The 27,772-nt window shown below is 38.2% G+C and overlaps 1 protein-coding gene across 1 annotated transcript in view; it reads right to left on the bottom strand.

Moving 5' to 3' along the window:
- Nucleotides 1-27,772, bottom strand: part of RHBDL2 (rhomboid like 2) — an 85,486-nt gene that overhangs the window by 21,235 nt on the left and 36,479 nt on the right. The window contains exons 6-8 of the mRNA XM_053707171.1: nt 10,002-10,102; nt 8,265-8,325; nt 7,630-7,691 (exon numbers count right to left, since the gene is read on the bottom strand). Of these exons, the coding sequence (XP_053563146.1) occupies nt 7,630-7,691; nt 8,265-8,325; nt 10,002-10,102 (224 nt within the window). The remainder of the gene's footprint in view (nt 1-7,629; nt 7,692-8,264; nt 8,326-10,001; nt 10,103-27,772) is intronic.

Here is a 27,772-nt window from a genome sequence, read left to right on the forward strand (position 1 = left end):
GAACTTACCTGATAAATAAATTTCTTTCATATTAGCAAGAGTCAATGAGCAAGTGACGTATGGGATATACATTCCTACCAGGAGGGGCAAAGTTTCCCAAACCTCAAAATGACTATAAATACACCCCTCACCACACCCACAATTCAGTTTAACGAATAGCCAAGAAGTGGGGTGATAAGAAAGGAGCGAAAGCATCAAAAAATAAGGAATTGGAATAATTGTGCTTTATACAAAAAAATCATAACCACCACAAAAAGGGTGGGCCTCATGGACTCTTGCTAATATGAAAGAAATGAATTTATCAGGTAAGTTCTTACATAAATTATGTTTTCTTTCATGTAATTAGCAAGAGTCCATGAGCTAGTGACGTATGGGATAGCAGATACCCAAGATGTGGAACTTCCACGCAAGAGTCACTAGAGAGGGAGGGATAAAATAAAGACAGCCAATTCCGCTGAAAAAATAATCCACAACCCAACAACCCAAATCAAAAAAATGAAATAATAAGCAGCAGAATCAAACTGAAACAGCTGCCTGAAGTACTTTTCTACCAAAAACTGCTTCTGAAGAAGAGAAAACATCAAAATGGTAGAATTTAGTAAAAGTATGCAAAGATTTGTTGCTGCTTTGCAAATTTGATCAACAGAAGCTTCATTCCTAAAAGCCCAGGAAGTAGAAACTGACCTAGTAGAATGAGCTGTAATCCTTTGAGGCGGGGACTTACCTGACTCTACATAAGCATGATGAATCAAAGATTTTAAACAAGATGCCAAAGAAATGGCAGAAGCCTTCTGACCTTTCCTGGAACCAGAAAAGATAACAAATAGACTAGAAGTCTTTCTAAAACCTTTAGTAGCTTCAACATAATATTTCAAAGCTCTTACTACATCCAAAGAATGTAAAGATCTCTCCAGAGAATTCTTAGGATTAGGACACAATGAAGGGACAACAATTTCTCTACTAATGTTGTTAGAATTCACAACCTTAGGTAAAAATTTAAATGAAGTCCGCAACACCGCCTTATCTTGATGAAAAATCAGAAAAGGAGATTCACAAGAAAGAGCAGATAACTCCGAAACTCTTCTAGCAGAAGAGATGGCTAAAAGGAACAACACTTTCCAAGAAAGTAATTTAATATCCAGAGAATGCATAGGTTCAAACGGAGAAGCCTGTAAAACCCTCAGAACCAAATTAAGACTCCAAGGAGGAGAGATTGACTTAACGACAGGCTTGATATGAACCAAAGCCTGTACAAAACAATGAATATCAGGATGATTAGCAATCTTTCTGTGAAAAAGAACAGAAAGAGCAGAGATTTGACCTTTCAAAGAGCTTGCAGACAAACCCTTATCCAAACCATCCTGAAGAAACTGTAAAATTCTAGGAATTCTAAAAGAATGCCAAGAGAATTTATGAGAAGAACACCAAGAAATGTAAGTCTTCCAGACTCGGTAATAAATCTTTCTAGACACAGATTTACGAGCCTGTATCATAGTATTAATCACTGAGTCAGAGAAACCTCTATGACTAAGAATCAAGCGTTCAATCTCCATACCTTCAAATTTAATGATTTGAGATCCTGATGGAAAAATGGGCCTTGAGATAGAAGGTCTGGCCTTAACGGAAGTGTCCAAGGTTGGCAACTTGCCATCCGAACGAGATCCGCATACCAAAACCTGTGAGGCCATGCTGGAGCCACCAGCAATACAAACGAACGTTCCATTAGAATTTTGGAAATCACTTTTGGAAGAAGAACTAGAGGCGGAAAGATATAAGCAGGTTGATAATTCCAAGGAAGCGACAACGCGTCCACTGCTTCCGCCTGAGGATCCCTGGATCTGGACAGATACCTGGGAAGTTTCTTTTTTAGATGAGAGGCCATCAGATCTATTTCTGGAAGTCCCCAGATTTGAACAATCTGAAGAAATACCTCTGGGTGAAGAGACCATTCGCCCAGATGTAACGTCTGGCGACTGAGATAATCCGCTTCCCAATTGTCTACACCTGGGATATGAACCGCAGAGATTAGACAGGAGCTGGATTCCGCCCATACAAGTATCCGAGATACTTCTTTCATAGCCTGAGGACTGTGAGTCCCACCTTGATGATTGACATACGCCACGGTTGTGACATTGTCTGTCTGAAAACAAATAAGCGATTCTCTCTTTAGAAGAGGCCAGAACTGAAGAGCTCTGAAAATCGCACGGAGTTCCAAAATGTTGATTGGTAATTTCGCCTCCTGAAACTCCCAAACCCCCTGCGCTGTCAGAGATCCCCATACAGCTCCCCAACCTGAAAGACTCGCATCTGTTGAGATTACAGTCCAGGTTGGACGAACAAAAGAGGCCCCTTTCATTAGACGATGGTGATTCAACCACCAAGTCAGAGAAGATCGAACATTGGGATTTAAGGATATTAATTGTGATAATTGTGAACCACTGGTTCAGCATACAAAGTTGGAGAGGAAAACGAGCAAAGGGGATCACGTCCGATGCAGCAGTCATGAGACCTAGAATTTCCATGCACAAAGCTACCGAAGGGAATGATTGAGACTGAAGGTTTCGACAAGCTGAAACCAACTTCAGACGTCTCTTTTCTGTTAGAGACAAAGTCATGGACACTGAATCTATTTGAAAGCCCAAAAAGGTTACCTTTATCTGAGGAATCAAGGAACTCTTTGGTAAATTGATCCTCCAACCATGTCTTTGAAGAAACAACACAAGTTGATTCGTATGAGATTCTGCAGAATGTAAAGATTGAGCAAGTACCAAGATATCGTCCAAATAAGGAAATACCGCAATACCCTGTTCTCTGATTACAGAGAGAAGGGCACCGAGAACCTTTGAAAAGATCCTTGGAGCTGTTGCTAGGCCAAACGGAAGGGCAACAAACTGGTAATGCTTGTCTAGAAAAGAGAATCTCAGGAACTGATAGTGATCTGGATGAATTGGAATATGAAGATATGCATCCTGTAAGTCTATTGTAGACATATAATGCCCTTGCTGAACAAAAGGCAGAATAGTCCTTATAGTCACCATTTTGAATGTTGGTATCCTTACATAACGATTCAATATTTTTAGATCCAGAACTGGTCTGAAGGAATTCTCCTTCTTTGGTACAATGAATAGATTTGAGTAAAACCCCAGACCCCGTTCCAGAACTGGAACTGGCACAATTACCCCAGCCAACTCTAGGTCTGAAACACATTTCAGAAACGCCTGAGCCTTCACTGGGTTTACTGGAATGCGTGAGAGAAAAAATCTTCTCACAGGCGGCCTTACCTTGAAACCTATTCTGTACCCTTGTGAAACAATGTTCTGAATCCAAAGACTGTGAATCGAATTGATCCAAATATCTTTGAAAAATCGTAACCTGCCCCCTACCAGCTGTGCTGGAATGAGGGCCGCACCTTCATGCGGATTTGGGAGCTGGTTTGACTTTCTAAATGGCTTGGATTTATTCCAGACTGGAGAAGGTTTCCAAACGGAAACCGTTCCTTTAGGGGAAGGGTCAGGCTTTTGTTCCTTATTCTGACAAAAGGAACGAAAACGATTAGCAGCCCTATATTTACCTTTAGATTTTTTGTCCCGAGGCAAAAAGGTTCCTTTCCCCCCAGTAACAGTTGAAATTATAGAATCCAACTGTGAACCAAATAATTTATTACCTTGGAAAGAAAGAGAAAGCAAAGTTGACTTAGAAGTCATATCTGCATTCCAAGATTTAAGCCATAAAGCTCTTCTAGCTAAAATAGCTAAAGACATATACTTGACATCAATTCTAATGATATCAAAAATGGCATCACAAATAAAGTTATTAGCATGTTGAAGAAGTTTAACAATGCTATAAGCATTATGGTCTGACACTTGTTGCGCTAAAGCCTCCAACCAGAAAGTGGAAGCTGCAGCAACATCAGCCAAAGAAATAGCAGGTCTAAGAAGATTACCTGAACATAAATAAGCTCTCCTTAGAAAGGATTTAAGCTTCCTATCTAAAGGATCCTTAAAGGAAGTACTATCCGCCGTAGGAATAGTAGTACGTTTAGCAAGAGTAGAGATAGCCCCATCAACTTTAGGGATTTTGTCCCAAAATTCTAATCTATCAGATGGCACAGGGTACAATTTCTTAAACCTTGGAGAAGGAGTAAATTAAGTACCCAGACTATTCCATTCCCTAGAAATTACTTCTGAAATAGCATCAGGAACTGGAAAAACTTCTGGAATAACTACATGAGGTTTAAAAAACGAATTTAAACGCTTAGTAGATTTAGTATCAAGAGGACTAGACTCCTCCATATCTATTGCAATCAACACTTCTTTAAGTAAAGAACGAATAAACTCCATCTTAAATAAATATGAAGATTTATCAGTGTCAATATCTGAAGCAGAATCTTCTGAACCAGATAGATCCTCATCAGAAACAGATAAGACAGAATGATGGCGGTCACTTAAAAATTCATCTGAAATATGAGAAGTTTTAAAAGACGTTTTACGTTTACTGGAAGGAGGAATAATAGACAGAGCCTTCCTAATAGAATTAGAAACAAATTCTTTAACATTAACAGGGACATCCTGAACATTAGATGTTGAAGGAAAAACAACAGGTAAAGGATTATTACTAATGGAGACACTATCTGCGTTAGAAAGCTTATCATGACAACTAACACAAACTACAGCCGGAGGAACAGTTACCAAAAGTTTACAACAGATGCACTTAACTTTGGTAGAACCAGCATCAGGCAGCGTCTTTCCAGAAGTAGATTCTGATCCAGGGTCAGGTTGTGACATCTTGCAATATGTAATAGAAAAAAACAACATATAAAGCAAAATTATCAAATTCCTTAAATGACAGTTTCAGGAATGGGAAAAGATGCAAAATAAACAAGCCTCTAGCAACCAGAAGCAATAAAAAAGTGAGACTTAAACAATGCGAAAAAAGGTGGAGACCAGTATGACGTCCACATTTTTTGGCGCCAAGTATGACGCCCACATTATTGGCGCCAAGTACAACGCCCATATTTTTTGGCGCCAAGTATGACGCAACATCCTCTGACGTAAAAAACGACGCCCACATTTTTTGGCGCAAAAAAAACGTCTGTACACATACGTCAAAAAATTACGCAACCACGAACAAACTTCCGGCGTCAACTATGGCGCCGGAAATGACAACATTTTGCGCCAAAAAAGTTTGCGCCAAGAATGACGCAATAAATTGAAGCATTTTCTGCCCCCGTGAGCCTAACAGCCCGCAGGGAAAAAAGTCAATTGAAATTTTTTTTTTAAGGTAAGAAAAAATTATTTATTCATATGCATTATCCCAAATAATGAAACTGACAGTCTGAATGAAGGAATACTGATTATCCTGAATCATGGCAAATATAAGTTTAAACACATATATTTAGAACTTTACATATAAAGTGCCCAACCATAGCTTAGAGTGTCATAAATAAAATAAGACTTAGCCAAACCAGTACTGAAACGAGAATCAGTAGAGGTAATGGTATATAAGAGTATATCGTCGATCTGAAAAGGGAGGTAGGAGAAGAAATCTCTACGACCGATAACAGAGAACCTATGAAATAGATCCCCTGGAGGAAGACCATGGTATTCAAATAGGCAATACTCTCTTCACATCCCTCTGACATTCACTGCACTCTGAGAGGAAAACCGGGCTTCACCCTGCTGCGAAGCGCATATCAACGTAGAATCTAGCACAAACTTACTTCACCACCTCCATGGGAGGCAAAGTTTGTAAAACTGAATTGTGGGTGTGGTGAGGGGTGTATTTATAGGCATTTTGAGGTTTGGGAAACTTTGCCCCTCCTGGTAGGAATGTATATCCCATACATCACTAGCTCATGCACTCTTGCTAATTACATGAAAGAAATGTGGGTTTCATATGCCTTTAAAAGGGACACTCAAGTCAAAATTAAACTCATGATTCAGATAGAGCACATCATTTTAAACAACTTTCCAATTCACTTCCATTATCTAAATGTGACAATCTTTTTATATACACACTTTCTAAGGCACCAGCTCCTACTGATGTGCAAGATTAAAAGAATATATATATATATACAGTATATATGCATATTGTGATTGGCTTATGGCTGTCATATAATGCAGTGGCAAGGAAAATAGAACTAAGTTTAAATTTTGTCAGATAGAAATCTACTACTCATTTGAAATTCAAACTAAGTGGTTTTGCATTGTCTATATATTATGCACTTACCGATCGTGCTATTATCTTGTGTTTAGTGGTCCTTTAAAGGGACATGTATTGCTCTTGTGTAGTCACTCAAATTTAGTGTCTTACCAAGAAATAACTCGGAGAACACAGATCTGCATCTAGTCACTGTTTATTATCCTAACTGAACTTGTTACCATATATGGTACAAAGGCCAGCAGCCAATCAACATTCTAAATGCAAAATAACAAACACATCACATGACATGTTAATAACATTACAGGACATTGAAGTACAAACATAACTCCTGTTAAGTGTTTTAAATACATCATTTTAAATGTGTGCCCTTGTGCAACTCCAGATGAGGATGCAACTTGTGACCAAATAAGTAACATGCGTATGCGTCAGTCACTGGGCATAATATTATTTGGAGCAGAATTGTGGTGTTCCAAGAGAGTGTGAATATAAAAAGACTGTGAACATTTGGAAAATTGAAATTAATTTGAAAGTTGTTTAAAATTGTGTGCTCTATCTAAATCATTAAAGTTTAATTGTGACTTTAGTGTTCCTTTAACACTTTTGAAGACGTTAAACACATAGTAAAAAAGGGAAATTTAACACTCCCACAGAATATTACTTTAAGAGACACTGAAGAAAATAAAAACATTATGGCAGATAAGATGATGTGCTCATTTTCCCATTTTTATATTTTGTAATTAACCTTATATTTGGTTCAGTATTTCATTCCATGACAAGGTAAATTATTGTCTCTTCTACTTGAAGGAAGTTCCCCAAGATTTTTTTTTTATTTATAGAAGGTGGCCATTTTTTATTTTACTATTCAAACATTCAATTAATGTGCCTGGCCTAGTGCAATGTAATTAGGTTTCACAGGTAAGAGTTGCTCATGGTATTAGAATCAATTCTGTTAGGGAAAGCGTGTAGTCTTTTTCAGAACCACATTTTGTCTTCCTTTCACTCAAAAGGCCAGTAAATACATTATATATACTATATTGATATAAACAAAACTATATACTTCTTTATAAATATATTTTAATTGATAACATAAGTGCTGCAAACTTACATATACACATGGCCAGAAAATACAAACACATTAAATCCACACAAGAGCCTTCATAAGCTAGCAATCTGTGGGCTTCAAAATTGGGGAGGTAGCATAATGGTAAGAAATGAAGTAGTGAGGGGGCAAATCAAAAGAGAGAATACACCAGCTCTCTTATTTGCAAATATCATCAAGCAAAGTGGCCATAAAGTAAAAAAAAAAAACAACTATCTATGCACTACTATAAATATTCACAAGATGGCAGCAGATACAAATAAAATGCCAAATACACACATCCATACACCAATTCCCAATACACACAGCTTTTAGTAAGTATCCAGCTTTCCTGATACTATGTATTTATAAAAAGAAGACAATCTAACCTGTGTTCCAGTAGCATGGACAATGTATCTTCTGTATAAGGCAAATCCTACATCTGTACCAACTGTAGAAAGCAACCACATGTTATGTTAACATTTTATTGCACATATTCTATGGATTTTTTTAATTTATTTTTTTAACAAGTTACACAGTAAAATAAGCTGTAGTTAAAAAGAAAGAGCACTAATGTGCTAGCGTTATTATTACCAGTCAGTCATCCTATTGGTAAATTATCACTATGTATAGCTATAAACTATAGCAACAACTTAAAGCCCAGGTACCAAATAATACACCAAATTCCAATCTGCCCTATCAGTTAATTTTGCTTGTTTTGTAGACTAAAAATATGTTGTTGCTTTCTTCAGGTTAGAGAAAGCACAAATATTTTTCAAACAATTATTGGATGAGTTTGAGCCCTAAAAAACCCCAGCTGTTAAAACTAATTTTTTTTTTTTCCAAAGAGCCCCAGCATTTTCCCCTGACTCTGGGAAACCGTGAGCACACATTACATTTTTATAATTCAACAGTTGTTTTTAATCTGAAATAAGAATACATGTTTCATAAGGTTATATACAATGGAAGTATGTTTTGTTTGTTCATATTTATTAATATATTTAGATTAAAAAAATATTCTTACCTATAATAATGATTAGCAGAATCCTAAATATTCCACATAATGGTACCATCTCTTTGAAATTCTAAAGAGAAAATGATAAGATATTTATTTAAATTCAGATTATTCTGTCGATTGTAGTGCGCTTTGTATCTTTCCAGTGTATCCTTCATGGTTTGGTTGAACCTTTTAAGAAGCAGCCCTGGTTATGAGAAAGGAAGCCATAAAGAATTTGTGATTTATAAAAGACTGTAAGGAAATTTTCTAATGTGTCTTACAGAATATTTTTTTTCTTGTGGACTTGGAGGTAGCACCCCTTTATCGATATACAGGTATATATCATATAAAATATGGCCTTCTAAATGCACAGTATATATGTTGGGAATATTATGTCTTTTTAAAAGAGAATTCACAATATTTTCTAAATATATATAATAGTATGTCAGCAGTTAAGCATCAAATTGAACAAAAAATTGGAATACTAAATAAATGTTTTAAAAGCAATGTTTACATTGTTTTCCAGTCCAGGGACATACGCCTTGAAAAGTTTCTTGATTATGTTTATAGTAAGTTCTTTCCTGTAACCAGTTAGGGACATAAATAAATGAACTCTAGCACTGATCAAACAATTACTGCATAGAATAATACAGGGTCAGAGTTCTGGGCCCTGAACGATGCACTACACTGGGGGCAATAAATTACAAGAAAAGACAGCAAGATAAATAATTAAAGTTTATTGCAATTTTTATTATGTGTAATGAAACATTTTGTAACATTTCATTTTGACTCTAACGTCTATTCAGAAGCCATTTAATAGCATTGTCTACATGTTAAAGGAATATTAAACCCAGATTTTTTTCTTTCATGACTCAGATAGAGCATGCAATTTTAAAATAGCTTTCTAGTTTACTTCCATTTAAATTTTCTTTTTTTCTATTGGTATCTTTTTCGAATAGCAGGTATGTAAGCTTAGGAGCCGGCCCATTTATAGAGCACTATATAGCAGCAGTTTTGCAAGACTGTTATCCATTTGCAAGAGCACTAGATAGCAGCACTATTTCCTGCCAAGTAGTGCTCCAGATGCCTATCTAGATATCTCTTAAACACTGAATATCTTGGGAACAAAGCAAATTTGATAATAGAAATTAAAGACTTTTTTTAAAAACTGTATGATCTGTCTGAATCACAAAAGAACCTGTTTGGGTTTCATATCCCTTTAATAATGGAATGAGAGAGGCTAGATAAATGACAACAAAAAACTAGCAAATGGAGCCCTCTCTCTAAAAAAGAATGGGGCAGCTTATTTCACTTTTCATTGGGGAGATAACTTCTGCTCTTCATACTAGGTTGAGAGTTGCATTCTTGGAATACGAGGGTAAATAGTTCCATCTATCCTTAGAGCATGTGTTCATCCATAGTGACATTTTCTTCCACTCTTTATCCCCCATCCTTGCTATCTCACCCTACAAGCGCTCAGTGTGCTCCCTCTACTCCCATAACTGATCACTTGGTAGTTTAGCTTGAACTGTGTGTTCTGTATCAATACATTTTATCCTGAATTGTGTCAAATATGGCTTTACCCCTTCATACTGTACTACTGGATGATATAACATTGTAGGTACTAGTTGGAGAATATTTAGCATGAAATTGTTCTGTTTGTGAGGTTTTCACAAATGTGACCGCTTATGGACACTCCTATTGTAGCCTATGCACTCTGATATACCACTATCAGCACGTAGAAGAAAACCCTGAGACGCTTACCACTATGATATTCATAAAGTAACCTCCGATCAGGGCATAAACTCCACCAGAAGCACCAACCAAAGCCATGACTGGGTCAAAGATAGAACTAGCCAGAGATCCTGTTAATAACAAATGTAATGATCAGCCAATTACACATACAATGGTCTTTAGTCTCAAGAAAACAGCTTCATTGCTTATGTGTTTACAGTCCAGTAGCTCTTCTGTTATCAATGGTTTTATAGTGCAGCACTTCCTCATAAAGAAGAAATGTACAACAAACATTAAAAGCCTGACTCAGAATATCAATAATAAAAATTACAATATATAAAATTAATTTCTGCCTAAAGCATGTAAACATTGCCCAGTTATGCTTTTTTTTAAATGGAAATAAAACCCATTTTTTTTCTTTCATGATTCAACTTTCTAATTTATGTATATTCTCTAATTTGCGTCATTCTCTTGGTATCCTTTGTTGAAAGAGAAGCTAGCTGAAAACCAATGACAAGAGGCATTTATGTGCAACCACCAATCAGCAGCTTCTGAGCCTACCTAGGTCTACTTTTCAAAAAGGATACAAAGATAACTTAAGAAATTAGACAATAGAAATACTTTGGAAAGTGATATAAAATTGCATGCTCTATCTGAATCATGAAAGAAAAAAAATTGGGTTTCATGTCCCTTTAACTGCAAATGGCTACTAGAAAGAAGAAAAAAAATGTTTTCTTTCTAGCTTTGTATCTGTGAAGGATTCAATACAGAATATTGTAGTAACTGAAAATATAATATTGTTGCTCCCTTTCACCTTTTTTTATATTTACCAACTACACAGGGCTAGGTTATAAGTGGAACGGTATTTAGTGCTCCCGCTCGAGTGTAAAAGGCTTGTAATCTAGCGAAATACAATGCATGATAACTTGAGGACTTCAGATATCTCTACAGCGCTAATGTATTTGCCCCATAGACTTCAATGAAGAGCGTAGAAGAATAGAAAAACTAACACTCATCACTTGCGCTAACCCGTCAGGAGTTATTAATGATTCACATTCCAATGTTCACATACAGGAATATGCTATGTTTATTGTAGATACATATTTCCATATAGATGTGTGTGTATATCTATACCTGTATATCTATTCCTATAGATATATAGGTATAGATATGTTTTACATTAAAGGGCCATAATACCCAAATGTTTAAACACTTGAAAGTGATGTAGCATAGCTGTAAAAAGCTGATTAGAAAATATCACCTGAACATCTCTATGTAAAAAAGAAAGATATTTTACCTCAAAAGTTCCTCAGTAGCCACCTCCCATTGTAAAGGATTTCTAAGCAGCATTTTAGTGTGTCTGTCCTGGGACATCTGAAGGGATGAGCATCGTGCACTCTCATATTATTTCACCAATCAGGTAAAGGAAGCTTACTATGAAATCTCATGAGAGTTTAGTCAAATCTCATGAGATCACAGTAAGAGTTCATGACCTCAGCACTGCTGATGCTGATTGGCTGCTGTTCATTTCTTCATTTTTTTTTATTTTTTACCTGCAGCTGGGAGCAGCTGAGTATAACTTTTTACACAGAACTTACTCTGCTGAGCTGAGGAAATTGTGAGGTAAAATATCTTCCTTTTTTACATAGAGATACTCAGGTGATATTTTCCTGTCAACTTTTTACAGTTATACTGCATCAGTTTCAAGTGATTTAGCATATGAGTATTATGTCCCTTTAACATTATCATATATATATACAGTGGATATAAAAAGTCTACACACCCCTGTTAAAATGTCAGGTTTCTGTGATGTAAAAAAATGAGACAAAGATAAATCATTTCAGAACTTTTTTCACCTTTAATGTGACCTATAAACTGTACAACTCAATTGAAAAACAAACTGAAATCCTAGTTAAAGGGAAATAAAAATAAAAAACTAAAATAATATGGTTGCATAAGTGTGAACACCCTTAAACTAATACTTTATTGAAGCACCTTTTGATTTTATTACAGCACTCGGTCTTTTGGGGTATGAGTCTATCAGCATGGCACATCTTGACTTGGCAAGATTTGCCCACTCTTCTTTGCAAAAACACTCCAAATCTGTCAGAATGCGAGGGCATCTCCTGTGCACAGCCCTCTTCAGATCACCCCACAGATTTTGAATTGGATTCAGGTCTGGGCTCTGGCTGGGCCATCCCAAAACTTTAATCTTCTTCTGGTGAAGTAATTCTTTTGTTGATTTGGATGTATGCTTTGTGGCGTTGTCATGCATAAAGATGAAGTTCCTCTTCATGTTCAGCTTTCTAGCAGAAGGCTGAAGGTTTTGTGTCAATATTGTCTGGTATTTTGAACTGTTCATTATTCCCTCTATCTTGACTAAGGCCCCAGTTCCAGCTGAAGAAAAACAGCCCCAATGCATGATGCTGACACCACCATGCATCGCTGTGGGTATGGTGTACTTTTGGTCATATGCAGTGTTGTTTTTGCGCCAAACATATCATTTGGAATTATGGCCTAAAACTTCAACTTTGGTTTCATCAGACCAGAACACCTTTTGCTACATGCTTTTGGGAAACTTCAGATGTGTTTCTTTTACAAAGATATGACGAGTCCACGGATTTCATCCATACTTGTGGGATATTAACCTCCTGCTAACAGGAAGGAAGTGGCAAAGAGCACCACAGCAGAGCTGTATATATAGACCCTCCCCTTCCCCTCCACCCTCAGTCATTCTCTTTGCCTGTGTTATACTAGGAAGACATGGTAAAGTGAGGTGTTAGTTTTAGTTTCTTCAATCAAGAAGTTTTTTATTTTAAATGGTACCGGTGCATACTATTTTCCTCAGGGGGATATGGAAGAAGATTTCTGCCCTGAGGTTTAATGATCTTAGCATTTGTAACTAAGATCCACGCTGGTTCCCACAAGACTTCTGAAGGTAACCATGAGACATCGTTAGTGTGGAGACCGGTTTCATGCTACAAGAAGCATTAAGGTATGTGCAGCCTTTTTTTCTGAGGAGACTTGGTGTATCAGAATTGGCTGGCATTATTTCCCTGTATGGGGATGGGGTAAGCAGTAAAACCCATTTTAATAAGAGGGGTGTTACTGGAGTCCCTATATTATATTTATCATTAGTTGATATTTGGGCATTATGTGACATGGGAGACAATGTTAAAAACGATGTTTTATGTTTTTTATTTTTTGGCACTTAAAACTTATTGTTTTTATGCATGAGGGTTGTATTGTGTGTATTTCTACTTTAGTACAAAACTGCATTCCCATGCGGTGTTGTTTGGGCCTACTCCAACTTTTGACCTCAAGGGGCAGAGCCTATTTTGGCGCATTTTCTTCAGGCTTAGCAGCAGCAAACAGTAACTCGTTGGCTCCTGGACTGTGTAGTTGATCTGAAGGGTTGGAAACTTGATTCAAAGTACTCTGGGGGCAGGTAGGCGCCACAGCAGAGCTGTGGCGAGGTGTAGAGGGTATTTTTATCCATCTTTTGACTAGATGTTGATATAAGTACTTCTAAAGCCTTATTTCTGCCTTTGCTTCTGGGTGCAGTAATTTTTGGATTAACCAACAATATTTAAGTTAAATTTGGGAATAATTTAACGTTTTTTGTGCATTTTGGAAAAAGTGTTCACTTTTTCTTTTCTTAAAGGCACAGTACACGTTTTTTCTAATGTTTATTTTATGCTATATATAAGTTTCTAAACGACTTTTGTGGTATTACTAGTCTGTTCAACATGTCTGACATTGAGGTTTCTCAATGTTCTATCGCCTAGATTTAGAGTTCTGTGTTAGCCGTCAAAACCAGCATTAGGGGGTCCTAACGCTGGTATTTACCGCCCGCTGGTATTTAGAGTCAGTCAGGAAAGGGTCTAACGCTCACTTTCCAGCCGCGACTTTTCCATACCGCAGATCGCCTTACGCCAATTGCGTATCCTATCTTTTCAATGGGATCTTTCTAACGCCGGTATTTAGAGTCTTGGCTGAAGTGAGAGTTAGAACTCTAACGACAAGACTCCAGCCGCAGAGAAAAGCCAGGAGTTAAGAGCTTTCTGGGCTAACGCCGGTTCATAAAGCTCTTAACTACTGTGCTCTAAAGTACACTAACACCCATAAACTACCTATGTACCCCTAAACCGAGGCCCCCCCCACATCGCCACCACTCTATTAAATTTTTTTAACCCCTAATCTGCCGACCGCACACCGCCGCCACCTACATTATCCCTATGTACCCCTAATCTGCTGCCCCTAACACCGCCGACACCTACATAATATTTATTAACCCCTAACGTCGCCGCTACCTACCTACAATTATTAACTCCTAATCTGCCGGTAGGAATATAAAGTAGGAATATTCTGATTGGCTGATGGAATCAGCCAATCAGAATTTCCCTACCTTAATTTCCGAATGGCTCATAGAATCCTCTCAGCCAATCGGAATTCGAGGGACGCCATCTTGGATGATATCCCTTAAAGGAACCTTCATTCGTCGGGAGTTTGTCGTGGAGGAAGGATGTTCTGCGTCGGCGGGATGAAGATGGAGCCGGAAGAAAGAAGATTGAAGATGCCGCTTGATAGAAGACTTCAGCCGGATGATGGACCTCTTCAGCCCCCGCTTGGATGAAGACTTCAGCCGGATGATGGACCTCTTCAGCCCCCCGCTTGGATGAAGACATCGCCCGGATTGGATGAAGAATTTGGCTCGGCTGAGTGAAGACGACTCAAGGTAGGAAGATCTTCAGGGGGGTAGTGTTAGGTTTATTTAAGGGGGGTTTGGGTTAGATTAGGGGTATGTGAGTGGTGGGTTGTAATGTTGGGGGGGGGGTATTGTATGTTTTTTTTTACAGGCAAAAGAGCAGAATTCTTTGGGGCATGCCCCGCAAAAGGCCCTTTTAAGGGCTGGTAAGGTAAAAGAGCTTTACAATTTTTATTTTAGAATAGGGTAGGGCATTTTTTATTATGGGGGGCTTTGTTATTTTTTTAGGGGGCTTAGAGTATGTGTAATTAGTTTAAAATTCTTGTAATCTTTTTTTATTTTTTGTAATTTAGTGTTTTTTTTTGTAATTTAGTTTAGTTGATATAATTGTAGGTAATTGTAGGTAGTTTATTTAATTAATTTATTGATAGTGTAGTATTAGGTTTAATTGTAACTTAGGTTAGGATTTATTTTACAGGTAATTTGGTAATTATTTTAACTAGGTAGCTATTAAATAGTTATTAACTATTTGGGGGGCGGGGCCAACCGCCAAAGAGATCAGTCGCATCTGAACAGAGCTCCAGGATTATGGATTAAAGAAGTGGAAATATTCCTGTACCATAAGCCTACTACTACATCTAAGAGCTCATGAGCACTTGTTTAAGCACGCAGTGAGGAGAACAATCATCTGCAGAGGATATATATGCAGCTTTAACCTTGCGACTTTGCTGGGTTGTAAGCGCAGCCATTTTCTCTCCAGGCCCTTCCACAGAAGCATAGGCTGACGGCGGATTCAATGACCTACAATATGTTCCCTCTGTGGATGCCATAGCCATCATTATTCCTTATCTCTATGGGCTAACCTATAAACCCGGTGTTATAACTGACAGCCTGTTGTGACCAGCTTTTATCGCAGTGTGGTCTACAAGATGGACGCCATCAGCATGCTTGGGGAATTAGCTCGCATGCTAGCAAAGCACCACGCTGCCTTTGAGGAGACCTTATGCATTGCTCTCGACACAAGTGACATCTGTGTGCCTCAGCTGTTTACACAGCCGACTCCCGGTACGGAGGGTAGCGCTTTGGGGCCTGATGCCTGTGAAACACGGCTCGGTTCACAGATCCTTTGCGACTGCACGCAGGACTTGCTGACCTCCATATTGATGCCTGTGAGAAGTGCGCTTTTTGAGGGCACTAATTACCATCTGGTCTGCCGTGATATTAACCCCACAGAACTTGGAACAAAGTCAGTATTAGAAGAAATTTCCCCCCTGCGACAACATCTTTGTCTTATGACTTTTCTGGCACCTAAAGGGAATCTGCTTCCCAAGTCCACTGCAAAGTTATGGAAAGCAGGCATAGGTTAGCAAATAGTATGCCCCACTGCCTACTAACTGTTGATTAACACTCTGGACATACTGCCATATAGATAAGCTTACCTCCAATTTGCTCACACGTTCACATTGTATATAGGTTCTGTTCATTATTGAGCAAAGTTTTTTTCTCCATATTGTTGATCTATTATGTGAAATATCGTATTTAATGAAAATGCTATCAGTTCATATGTGTTTTAAATGATTTTTCACTTTGCATATAATGTCTCTTACGCAATGTATTTGGCATACTGAGATATGTATTTTTTTATTGTCACATATGTTTGCTTATTTATTTGTAAGCTAATATACTCACCTATGTAAGCTCACACATCAACCATCTACACATCTCTCCTCTGTATGCTGTCTCCATATAAAGTGAGATACTATAGTTCTTGAGATTATAGGGATAGCTTAGTTTAGCTTAGTTTCAGAGAAGTGTTTTAGGACAGTGTTACTCTTATGTGAGACTTAGATTAAGCTAATCCAACATATGACACATTCGCCTATCTATCTTCTACTCCATTTCTTATAATAATACTATTCCTCTGTGGCTAGTATCTAATTTGTATAGAAGAGTGTTGTTTGTTCCCACATTCCTTCAAGCTATGGGGTTCAGCTGGTAACTTAGGAGCAATCTTACATAATTAGTGGCGTTTTATATTATGAGGATCTCATCTTAGTTCCCACACTTCACCTCTGCCTACACCTATAGTTTGTACACCTATGATGTTTCCTATATTTTAATTTAAACGGGCTACTTAAGGCGCTTGTATAGCACATTCAATGACTAAATACTAAATATATTATATTCGCAGCTACTGTTTGAGGTTTACTTCATCTGCCTATGATACTCCTATATTTTAATAGCCTCATTAGGTGTATATCTTATCCATCGTATAAAAGTTCCCACCCCCGCCCCTCCATCTCCATAATGAATCTCCTCTTTTAGGAGGGCTGCTCATGCGGCTTCTCTTGCTTATGCCGCAAACCACCTATACCCATATGTCCTACCCTATTATTTGCATAGCAGACCTGTATTCTCATTTTTGTTTTTATTTAACATATAGATTGCTAAACCATTCTAAGTTTTTAGGTCTAAAAATTATCACTCACACTGCTGATTCAGAAAAAGAGGTTCCAGTTTCTCCTATCAGACTTGTTATATTGAGAACTTTATCTTCCAGAAGTTGTTAAATTGAAATGTACCATCTATATTTGTTTTATTGATGTGATGTTATGTTTAAGTTGCATTGTTATCACACAACCTCAATAAAATAATAAATATAAAAAAAAAAAAAAATATTTCTTTAGATATTTTATATATTGGTATATAAAGAGTTAAATTTGATGGTAGCTAATTTTTGCATTTTTCTCAACACTTTTTTATACCTTGACAATGGAGCTTTCTTTAACATGCCAAATAATTAAAAAAATATACTGTTTAATCAGATCCTATCCTTTTCAGATATATCTTTACTGATGTGAATTTCCTTTGTTTTAAGATGTTTAATTGTCTTCAGTAGTATGTATGGTTCAATGTTTATGTTGGATGGTTCTGTATTTTTTGAAAAACCTAAAAATATAGAAAATGTGAGGTTTACTATTCGTGTTTTGCATAAATGTGTCGTAAAGATTATGTCTATATGTTAAGGCACATTGACTGCCATGATTCTTTTTTTTTTGTAATGCAAATGTGTTTGTAATGCAAATGTGTTTACTGTATCACATGTTTAACCTCAATAAAAAATTACTTAAACAAATAGTTCTTAACTATTTAATAGCTATTGTACCTGGTTAAAATAAATACAAAGTTGCCTGTAAAATAAATATTAATCCTAAAATAGCTACAAAATAATTATTTTTTATATTGTAGCTATATTAGTGTTTATTTTACAGGTAAGTATTTAGCTTTAAATAGGAATAATTTATTTAATAAGATTTATTTTATTTTGTTAGATAAAAATTATATTTAACTTAGGGGGGTGTTAGGGTTAGGGTTAGACTTAGCTTTAGGGGTTAATACATTTATTATAGTAGCGGTGAGGTCCGGTCGGCAGATTAGGGGTTAATAATTGTAGGTAGGTAGCGGCGACGTTGAGGGGGGGCAGATTAGGGGGTAATAAATATAATATAGGGGTCGGCTGGGGTTAGGGGCAGCAGATTAGGGGTTCATACGGATAACGTAGATTGCAGCGGTGTACTGAGCGGCAGATTAGGGGTTAAAAATAATATGCAGGGGTCAGCGATAGCGGGGACGGCAGATTAGGGGTTAATAAGTGTAAGGTTAGGGGTGTTTAGACTCGGGGTACATGTTAGGGTGTTAGGTGCAGACTTATGAAGTGTTTCCCCATAGGAAACAATGGGGCTGCGTTAGGAGCTGAATGCTGCTTTATTGCAGGTGTTAGGTTTTTTTCAGCTCAAACTGCCCCATTGTTTCCTATGGGGGAATCGTGCACAAGCACGTTTTTGAAGCTGTCCGTGTCCGTAAGCACCGCTGGTATTGAGAGTTGCAGTGGCGGTAAATTATGCTATACGCTCCCTTTTTGGAGCCTAACGCAGCCCTTCTGTGAACTCTAAATACCAGCGGTATTTAAAAGGTGCAGGGGAAAAAACACACGCGTAGCTAACGCACCCCTTTGGCCGCAGAACTCTAAATCTAGCCGTATGTGTTTAGAAGCTATTGTGCAACCCCCTCTTATATTGTGTAACTTTTGTACTGAAAGGGCTTTACAATGTAAAAAGCATATTTTAAATAAAGTAAGTGTGCCTAAGGATGATTCTCAGTCTGAAGAGAATCAGGATATGCCATCCAATTCTCCCCAAGTGTCACAACCTTTAACGCCCACAAAAGCGACTCCTAGTACTTCTAGTGTGTCTAATTCCTTTACTCTGCAGGAGATGGCTGCAGTTATGTCAACTACCCTTACAGAGGTATTGTCTAAATTACCAGTGTTGCAGGGTAAACGCAGTAGGTCAGGTATTAATGCAAATACTGAATCCTCTGATGCTTTATTAGCTATTTCTGATGTTCCCTCACAGTGCTCTGAGTTGGGGGTCAGGGCATTACTGTCTGAGGGTGAAATTTCTGATTCAGGAAATGTTTTACCTCACACAGATTCAGATGTTATGTCATTTAAATTTAAGCTTGAACACCTCCGCCTGTTGCTTAGGGAGGTTTTTGCGACTCTGGATGATTGTGATCCTATTGTGATTCCTCCAGAGAAATTGTGTAAAATGGATAAATATTTGGAAGTACCTACTTACACTGATGTTTTTCCAGTTCCTAAGAGAATTTCCGAAATTATTAGAAAGGAATGGGATAGACCAGGTATACCATTTTCTCCCCCTCCTAATTTTAAGAAAATGTTTCCCATATCAGATACCATTCGGGACTCATGGCAAACGGTCCCTAAGGTAGAGGGAGCGATATCTACCCTAACTAAACGTACTACTATACCCATTGAGGATAGTTGTGCTTTCAAAGACTCTATGGATAAGAATTTAGAGGGTCTACTAAAGAAATTATTTGTTAATCAGGGGTTTCTTTTACAACCTATGGCTTGCATTGTTCCAGTAACTATTGCAGCAGCTTTTTGGTTTGAGACTCTAGAAGAGTCTCTTAAAATTGAGACTCCATTAGATGGCATTTTAGATAGAATTAAGGCTCTCAAGCTAGCTAATTCTTTTATTACTGATGCTGCTTTTCAAATTTCTAAATTAGCGGCAAAGAATGCAGGATTTGCTATTTTAGCACGTAGAGCATTGTGGCTCAAATCTTGGTCTGCTGATGTGTCATCAAAACATAAGCTTTTAGCTATTCCCTTTAAAGGGCCAGAATTGAAGGAAATAATTTCTGATATTACAGGAGGTAAAGGCCATACCCTACCTCAGGATAAGTCGGTTAAAATGAGGGGTAAACAGAATAATTTTCGTTCCTTTCGGAACTTTAAAGGAGGACCCCCCGCTTCTTCTTCTTCCTCAAAGCAGGAAGGGAATTTTACCCAATCTAAGTCGGTCTGGAGACCTAATCAGAACTGTAATAAGGGTAAACAATCCAAAAAGCCTGCTCCTAGGACAGCATGAAGGGGCGGCCCCCGATCCGGGACTGGATCTAGTAGGGGGCAGACTCTCTTTCTTTGCTCAGGCTTAGGCAAGAGATGTTCAGGATCCCTGGGCACTAGAAATAGTGACCCACGGTTATCTATTGGAATTCAAGGACTTTCTCCCAAGAGGGAGATTTCATCTTTCAAATTATCTGCAAACCAGATAAAAAAGAGAGAGGCGTTCTTATGCTGTGTAAAAGACTTTTCTACTATGGGAGTAATTTGCCCAGTTCCAAAATTGGAACAGGGACAGGGGTTTTACTCAAACCTATTTGTGGTTCCCAAAAAGGAGGGAACGTTCAGACCCATTTTAGATTTCAAGTGTCTAAACAAATTTCTAAGAGTTCCATCATTCAAGATGGAGACAATACGAACAATTTTACCAATGATCCAGGAGGGTCAATATTTGACTACCGTGGACTTGAAGGATGCTTACCTTCATATTCCTATCCACAAGGATCATCATCAGTTTCTAAGGTTTGCCTTTCTGGACAAACATTATCAATTCGTGGCTCTTCCCTTCAGATTGGCCACAGCACAAAGGTTCTAGGGTTTCTTTTGGCGGTTCTCAGACCGTGAGGAATAGCGGTGGCGCCTTATCTGGACGACATTCTGATTCAGGCGTCAACATATCATCTGACAAAATCTCACACGGACACAGTGTTATCTTTTCTGAGAACTCACGGCTGGAAGGTGAACATAAAGAAGAGTTCACTTGTTCCTTTCTTGGGAACCCTGATAGACTCGGTAGCCATGAAAATATTTCTGACGGAGGTCAGAAAATCAAAGATTCTAAATACTTGCCGAGCACTTCAGTCCATTCCTCGACCATCAGTGGCTCAGTGTATGAAAGTAATTGGATTAATGGTAGCGGCAATGGACATCGTTCCGTTTGCTCGCTTTCATCTCAGACCACTGCAACTGTGCATGCTCGGATAGTGGAATGGGCATTATGCTGATTCATCTCCTCAGATAAATCTGGATCAAGAGACCAGAAACTCTCTTCTTTGGTGGTTGTCGCCGGATCATCTGTCCCAAGGGACTTGTTTCCGCAGACCCTCGTGGGTAATAGTGACAACAGATGCCAGCCTTCTGAGCTGGGGTGCAGTTTTGAACTCCCTGAAGGCTTCTTCCAATCAATATTCTGGAATTGAGAGAAATATTCAATGCGCTTCAGGCATGGCCTCAGTTGGCTTCGGCCAAATTCATCAGATTCCAGTCGGACAACATCACGACCTCTGGCATATGTCAATCATCAAGGGGGAACAAGGAGTTTCTTAGTGATGATAGAGGTATCCAAGATAATCAGTTGGGCGGAGGCCCACTCTTGTCATCTGTCAGCGATCTACATCCCAGGAGTAGAGAACTGGGAAGCAGATTTTCTAAGTCGACAGACTTTTCATCCAAGGGAATGGGAACTTCACCCGGAGGTATTTGCCTCATTGATTCTCAGATGGGGCAGACCGGAATTGGATTTGATGGCATCCAGACAGAATGCCAAGCTTCCAAGATATGGATCCCGGTAAAGGGTTCCTCAGGCCGAACTGATAGATGCCTGGGCAGTGCCTTGGTTGTTCAGCCTAGCTTATGTGTTTCCGCCGTTTCCTCTCCTCCCACGCGTGATTGCTCGAATCAAACAGGAGAGAGCTTCAGTGATCCTGATAGCACCTGCGTGGCCACGCAGGATTTGGTATGCGGATCTAGTGGACATGTCCTCTCTGCCACCGTGGAAACTTCCATTGAGACAGGACCTTCTCATTCAAGGTCCTTTCCAACATCCAAATCTAATTTCTCTGCAGCTGACTGCGTGTAGATTGAACGCTTGATTTTATCTAAGTGAGGATTCTCTGATTCAGTTATCAATACTTTGATACAGGCTAGAAAGCCTGTCACTAGAAAAATCTATCATAAGATATGGCATAAATATCTTTATTGGTGTGGATCCAAGGGTTACTCATGGAGTAAATTTAGGATTCCTAGGATTCTGTCTTTTCTCCAAGAAGGATTGGAGAAAGGGTTATCAGCGAGTTCCTTAAAGGGACGAATTTCAGCTTTGTCAATTCTGTTTCACAAGCGTTTGGCAAATGTACCAGATGTTCAGTCTTTTTGTCAGGCTCTATCTAGGATTAAGCCTGTATTTAGACCTATTACTCCTCCCTGGAGTTTGAATTTAGTTCTTCGAGTTCTTCAAGGGGTTCCGTTTGAACCTATGCATTCCATAGATATTAAATTGTTATCTTGGAAAGTTTTGTTTTTGGTTGCTATTTCTTCTGCTCGAAGAGTTTCTGAGCTTTCAGCGTTACAGTGTGATTTGCCTTATCTCATATTTCATTCTGATAAGGTGGTTTTAGTACCAAACCTGGTTTTCTTCCTAAGGTTGTTTCGAATAAGAATATTAATCAGGAAGTTGTTGTTCCTTCCTTGTGTCCTAATCCTTCTTCTAAGAAGGAGCGTATATTACATAACTTGGACGTGGTCCGTGCCTTAAAGTTTTACTTACAGGCAACTAAGGATTTCCGTCAATCATCTTCATTATTCATTGTTTAATCCGGAAAGCATAGGGGTCAGAAAGCTATGGCTACCTCTCTTTCTTTTTGGCTGAGAAGTATCATCCGCCTGGCATATGAGACTGCTGGACAGCAGCCTCCTGAAAGAATTACGGCTCATTCTACTAGGGCTGTGGCTTCCACATGGGCTTTTAAAAATTATGCATCTGTGGAACAGATTTGTAAGGCTGCGACTTGGTCGTCCCTTCACACTTTTTCCAAATTTTCCAAATTTGATACTTTTGCTTCTTCTGAGGCTATCTTTGGGAGAAAGGTTCTTCAAGCAGTGGTGCCTTCCGTTTAGGTTCCTGTCTTGTCCCTCCCTTTCATCCGTGTCCTATTGCTTTGGTATTGGTTTCCCACAAGTAAGGATGAAATCCGTGGACTCGTCATATCTTTGTAAAAGAAAACTAAATTTATGCTTACCTGATAAATTACTTTCTTTTACGATATGACAAGTCCACGGCCCACCCTGTTCTTTTTAAGACAGTTTTTCTTTATATATTTTGTAAACTCCAGTCACCTCTGCATCTTTTAGCCTTTCCTTTTTCTCTTCCTATACCTTCGGCCGAATGACTGAGGGTGGAGGGGAAGGGGAGGGGCTATATATACAGCTCTGCTGTGGTGCTCTTTGCCACTTCCTGTTAGCAGGAGGTTAATATCCGACAAGTAAGGATGAAATCCGTGGACTCGTCATATCGTAAAAAAGAGTAAATTATCAGGTAAGCATAAATTTAGTTTTTTGCAAAATTTAGCCGGGCTTGGATGTTTTTTTTTTTTGTAAGAAAAGGCTTCCGTCTTGCCACTCTACCCCATAGCCCAGACAAATGAAGAATACAGCGATTGTTGTCACATGTACCACACAGCCAGTACTTGCCAGATATTACTGCAGCTCCTTTAATGTTGCTGTAGGCCTCTTGGCAGCCTCCCAGACCAGTTTTCTTCTCGTCTTTTCATCAATTTTGGAGGGACATCCAGTTCTTGGTAATGTCATTGTTGCACCATATTTTCTTCACTTGATGATGATTGTCTTCACTGTGTTCCATGGTATATCTAATGCCTTGGAAATTCTTTTGTATCCTTCTCCTGACTGATGCCTTTTAACAATGAGATCCCTCTGATGCTTTAGAAGCTCTCTGCGGACCATGGCTTTTGCTGTAGGATGTGACTAACAAAATGTCAGAAAAGACCGACAAGAACAGCTGAACTTTATTTGGGGTTAATCAGAGGCACTTTAAATGATGACAGGTGTGTACTGACTCCAATTTAACATGATTTTGAATGTGATTGCTTAATTCTGAACACAGCTACATCCCCAGTTATTAAAGGGTGTTCACACTTATGCAACCATATTTTATTTTTTTATTTTTATTTCCCTTTACCTAAAAGATTTCAGTTTGTTTTTCAATTAAGTTGTACAGTTTATAGGTCACATTAAAGGGACAGTATACACTCATTTTCGTATAACTGCATGTAATAAACACTACTATAAAGAATAAGATGCACAGATACTAATATAAAAATCCAGTATAAAATGGTTTAAAAACATACTTAGAAGCTTTCAGTTTAACTCTGTTGAAAAGGCAGTTGGAAAGCCCACTGCAAGTGGGAAATAAGACACTCCCCCCTCCCCCTTCTTTTGCATATGAAAAGACCCTTTACACAAACAGGAGCAAGCTGTAGAAGGTAGCTGACGGTATTCAAATAAAACTTTGGGGCTTGGTTAGGAGTCTGAAAATCAGAGCAATGTTATTTAAAAATAAGCAAAACTATACATTTTTTTTAAAAAAAAAAAACTTTATGGGCTTTATAAATAGATCCTCTACAAAACATTTATGCAAATAAAAAATGAGTGTATAATGGCCCTTTAAAGGTGGAAAAAGTTCTGAAATGATTTATCTTTGTCTCATTTTTTTACATCACAGAAACCTGACATTTTAACAGGGGTGTGTAGACCTTTTATATATATATATATATATATATATATATATATATATTTGATAATCGTTATAAGGTGCGTTATGGAAATATTAAATATAAAACATTAAAAAATAATTATTGGCAAGAGTCCATGAGCTAGTGATGTATGGGATATACAATCCTACAAGGAGGGGCAAAGTTTCCCAAACCTCAAAATGCCTATAAATACACCCTTCACCACACCCACAATTCAGTTTAACGAATAGCCAAGAAGTGGAGTGATAAAGAAAGGAGTAAAAAGCATCAACAAAGGAATTTGGAAATAATTGTGCTTTATAAAAAAAAATCATAACCACCATAAAAAAGGGGGAGGACGTTCTTACATAAATTATGTTTTCCTTTCATGTAATTGGTAAGAGTCCATGAGCTAGTGACGTATGGGATAGAAATACCCAAGATGTGGAACTCCATGCAAGAGTCACTATAAAAATAAAAACAGCCATTTCGCTGAAAAAAATTAATCCACATCCCAAATATAAATTTATTCTCAAAAAAGAAAAACTTGAATCATAAGCAGAAGAATCAAACTGAAATAGCTGCCTGAAGAACTTTCCTACCAAAAACTGCTTCCGAAGAAGCAAATACATCAAAATGGTAGAATTTAGTAAATGTATGCAAAGAAGACCAAGTTGCTGCTTTGCAAATCTGATCAACTGAAGCTTCATTCTTAAAAGCCCAAGAAGTGGAAACTGATCTAGTAGAATGAGCTGTAATTCTCTGAGGCGGGGCTTTACCCGACTCCAAATAAGACTCCAAATAAGCTTGATGTATCAAAACCACGATGCCAAAGAAACGGAAGAAGCCTTCTGACCTTTCCTGGAACCAGAAAAGATAACAAATAGACTAGAAGTCTTCCTGAAATCTTTAGTGGCTTCAACATAATATTTCAGAGCTCTCACCACATCCAAAGAATGTAAAGATCTCTCAAAAAAATTCTTAGGATTAGGACACAAAGAAGGGACAACAATTTCTCTATTAATGTTGTTAGAATTCACAACCTTAGGTAAGAATTTAAATGAAGTCCGCAAAACTGCCTTATCCTGGTGAAAAATCAGAAGGGGAGAATCACAAGAAAGATCAGATAATTCAGAAACTCTTCTAGCAGAAGAGATGGCCAAAAGGAACAACGCTTTCCAAGAAAGTGGTTTAATGTCCAAAGAATGCATAGGCTCAAATGGAGGAGCCTGTAAAGCCTTCAAAACCAAATTAAGACTCCAAGGAGAAGAGATTGATTTAATTACAGGCTTGATACGAAACATAGCCTGTACAAAACAATAAATATCCGGAAGTTTAGCAATTTTCCTGTGGAATAAAACAGAAAGAGCAGAGATTTGTCCTTTCAATGAACTTGCAGACAAACCTTTATCCAAACCATCCTGAAGAAACTGTAAAATTCTAGGAATTCTAAAAGAATGCCAAGAGAATTTATGAGAAGAACACCATGAAATGTAAGTCTTCCAAACTCGATAATAAATCTTTCTAGAAACAGATTTACGAGCCTGCAACATAGTATTAATCACTGAGTCAGAGAAACCTATATGACTAAGCACTAAGTGTTCAATTTCTATACCTTCAAATTTAATGATTTGAGATCCTGATGGATCTTGAGATGGAAGGTCTGGCCTTAATGGAAGTGGCCAAGGTTGGCAACTGGACATCTGAACAAGATCCGCATACCAAAACCTGTGAGACCATGCTGGAGCCACCAGCAGCACAAATGATTGCTCCATGATGATTTTGGAGATCACTCTTGGAAGAAGAACTAGAGGTGGGAAAATATAACCAGGTTGATAATACCATGGAAGTGTCCATGCATCCACTGCTTCCACCTGAGGATCCCTGGACCTGGACAGGTACCTGGGAAGTTTTTTGTTTAGATGAGAAGCCATCAGATCTATTTCTGGAAACCCCCACATCTGAACAATTTGAGAAAACACATCTGGGTGGAGAGACCATTCTCCTGGATGTAAAGTCTGACGAAATTAGACAGGAGCTGGATTCCGCCCAAACAAGTATCCAAGATACTTCTTTCATAGCTTGAGGACTGTGAGTCCCACCCTGATGATTGACATATGCCACAGTTGTGATATTGTCTGTCTGAAAACAAATGAATGGATTCTCTCTTCAACAGAGACCAAAACTGAAGAGCTCTGAGAATTACACGGAGTTCCAAAATATTGATTGATAATCTCGCCTCTTGAGATTTCCAAACCCCTTGTGCTGTCAGAGATCCCCAAACAGTTTCCTAACCTGAAAGACTTGTATCTGTTGTGATCACAGTCCAGGTTGGATGAATGAAAGAGGCCCCTAGAATTATACAATGGTGATCTAACCAAGTCAGAGAAAGTCGAACATTGGGATTTAAGGATATTAATTGTGATATCCTTGTATAATCCCTGCACCATTGGTTCAGCATACAAAGCTGGAGAGGTCTCATATGAAAACGAGCAAAGGGGATCGCGTCCGATGCTGCAGTCATGAGACTTAAAACTTCCATGCACATAGCTACTGAAGGGAATATCTGAGACTGAAGGTTCCGACAGACTGCAACCAATTTCAAATGTCTCTTGTCTGTTAGAGACAAAGTCATGGACACTGAATCTATCTGGAAACCTAAAAAGGTTACCTTTGTCTGAGGAATCAAAGAACTTTTTGATAAATTGATCCTCCAACCATGTCTTTGAAGAAACAACACTAAATGATTTGTGTGAGATTCTGCCGAACGTAAAGACTGATCAAGTGCCAAGATATTGTCCAATTAAGGAAACACCGCAATATCCTGCTCTCTGATTACAGAGAGTAGGGCACCAAGAACCTTTGAAAAGATTATTGGAGCTGTCGCTAGGCCAAAAGGAAGAGCAACAAATTGGTAATGCTTGTCTAGAAAAGAGAATCTCAGGAACTGATAGAGATCCGGATGAATCGAAATATGAAGATATGCATCCTGTAAGTCTATTGTAGACAACTGGTCTGAATGAATTTTCTTTCTTTGGGACAATGAATAGATTTGAATAAAACCCCAGACCCTGTTCCTGAAACTGAACTGGCATGATTACCCCTGATAACTCCAGGTCTGATACACACTTCA

This window comes from Bombina bombina, chromosome 3 (genome assembly GCF_027579735.1).
Source record: "Bombina bombina isolate aBomBom1 chromosome 3, aBomBom1.pri, whole genome shotgun sequence".
Classification (NCBI taxonomy): domain Eukaryota; kingdom Metazoa; phylum Chordata; class Amphibia; order Anura; family Bombinatoridae; genus Bombina; species Bombina bombina.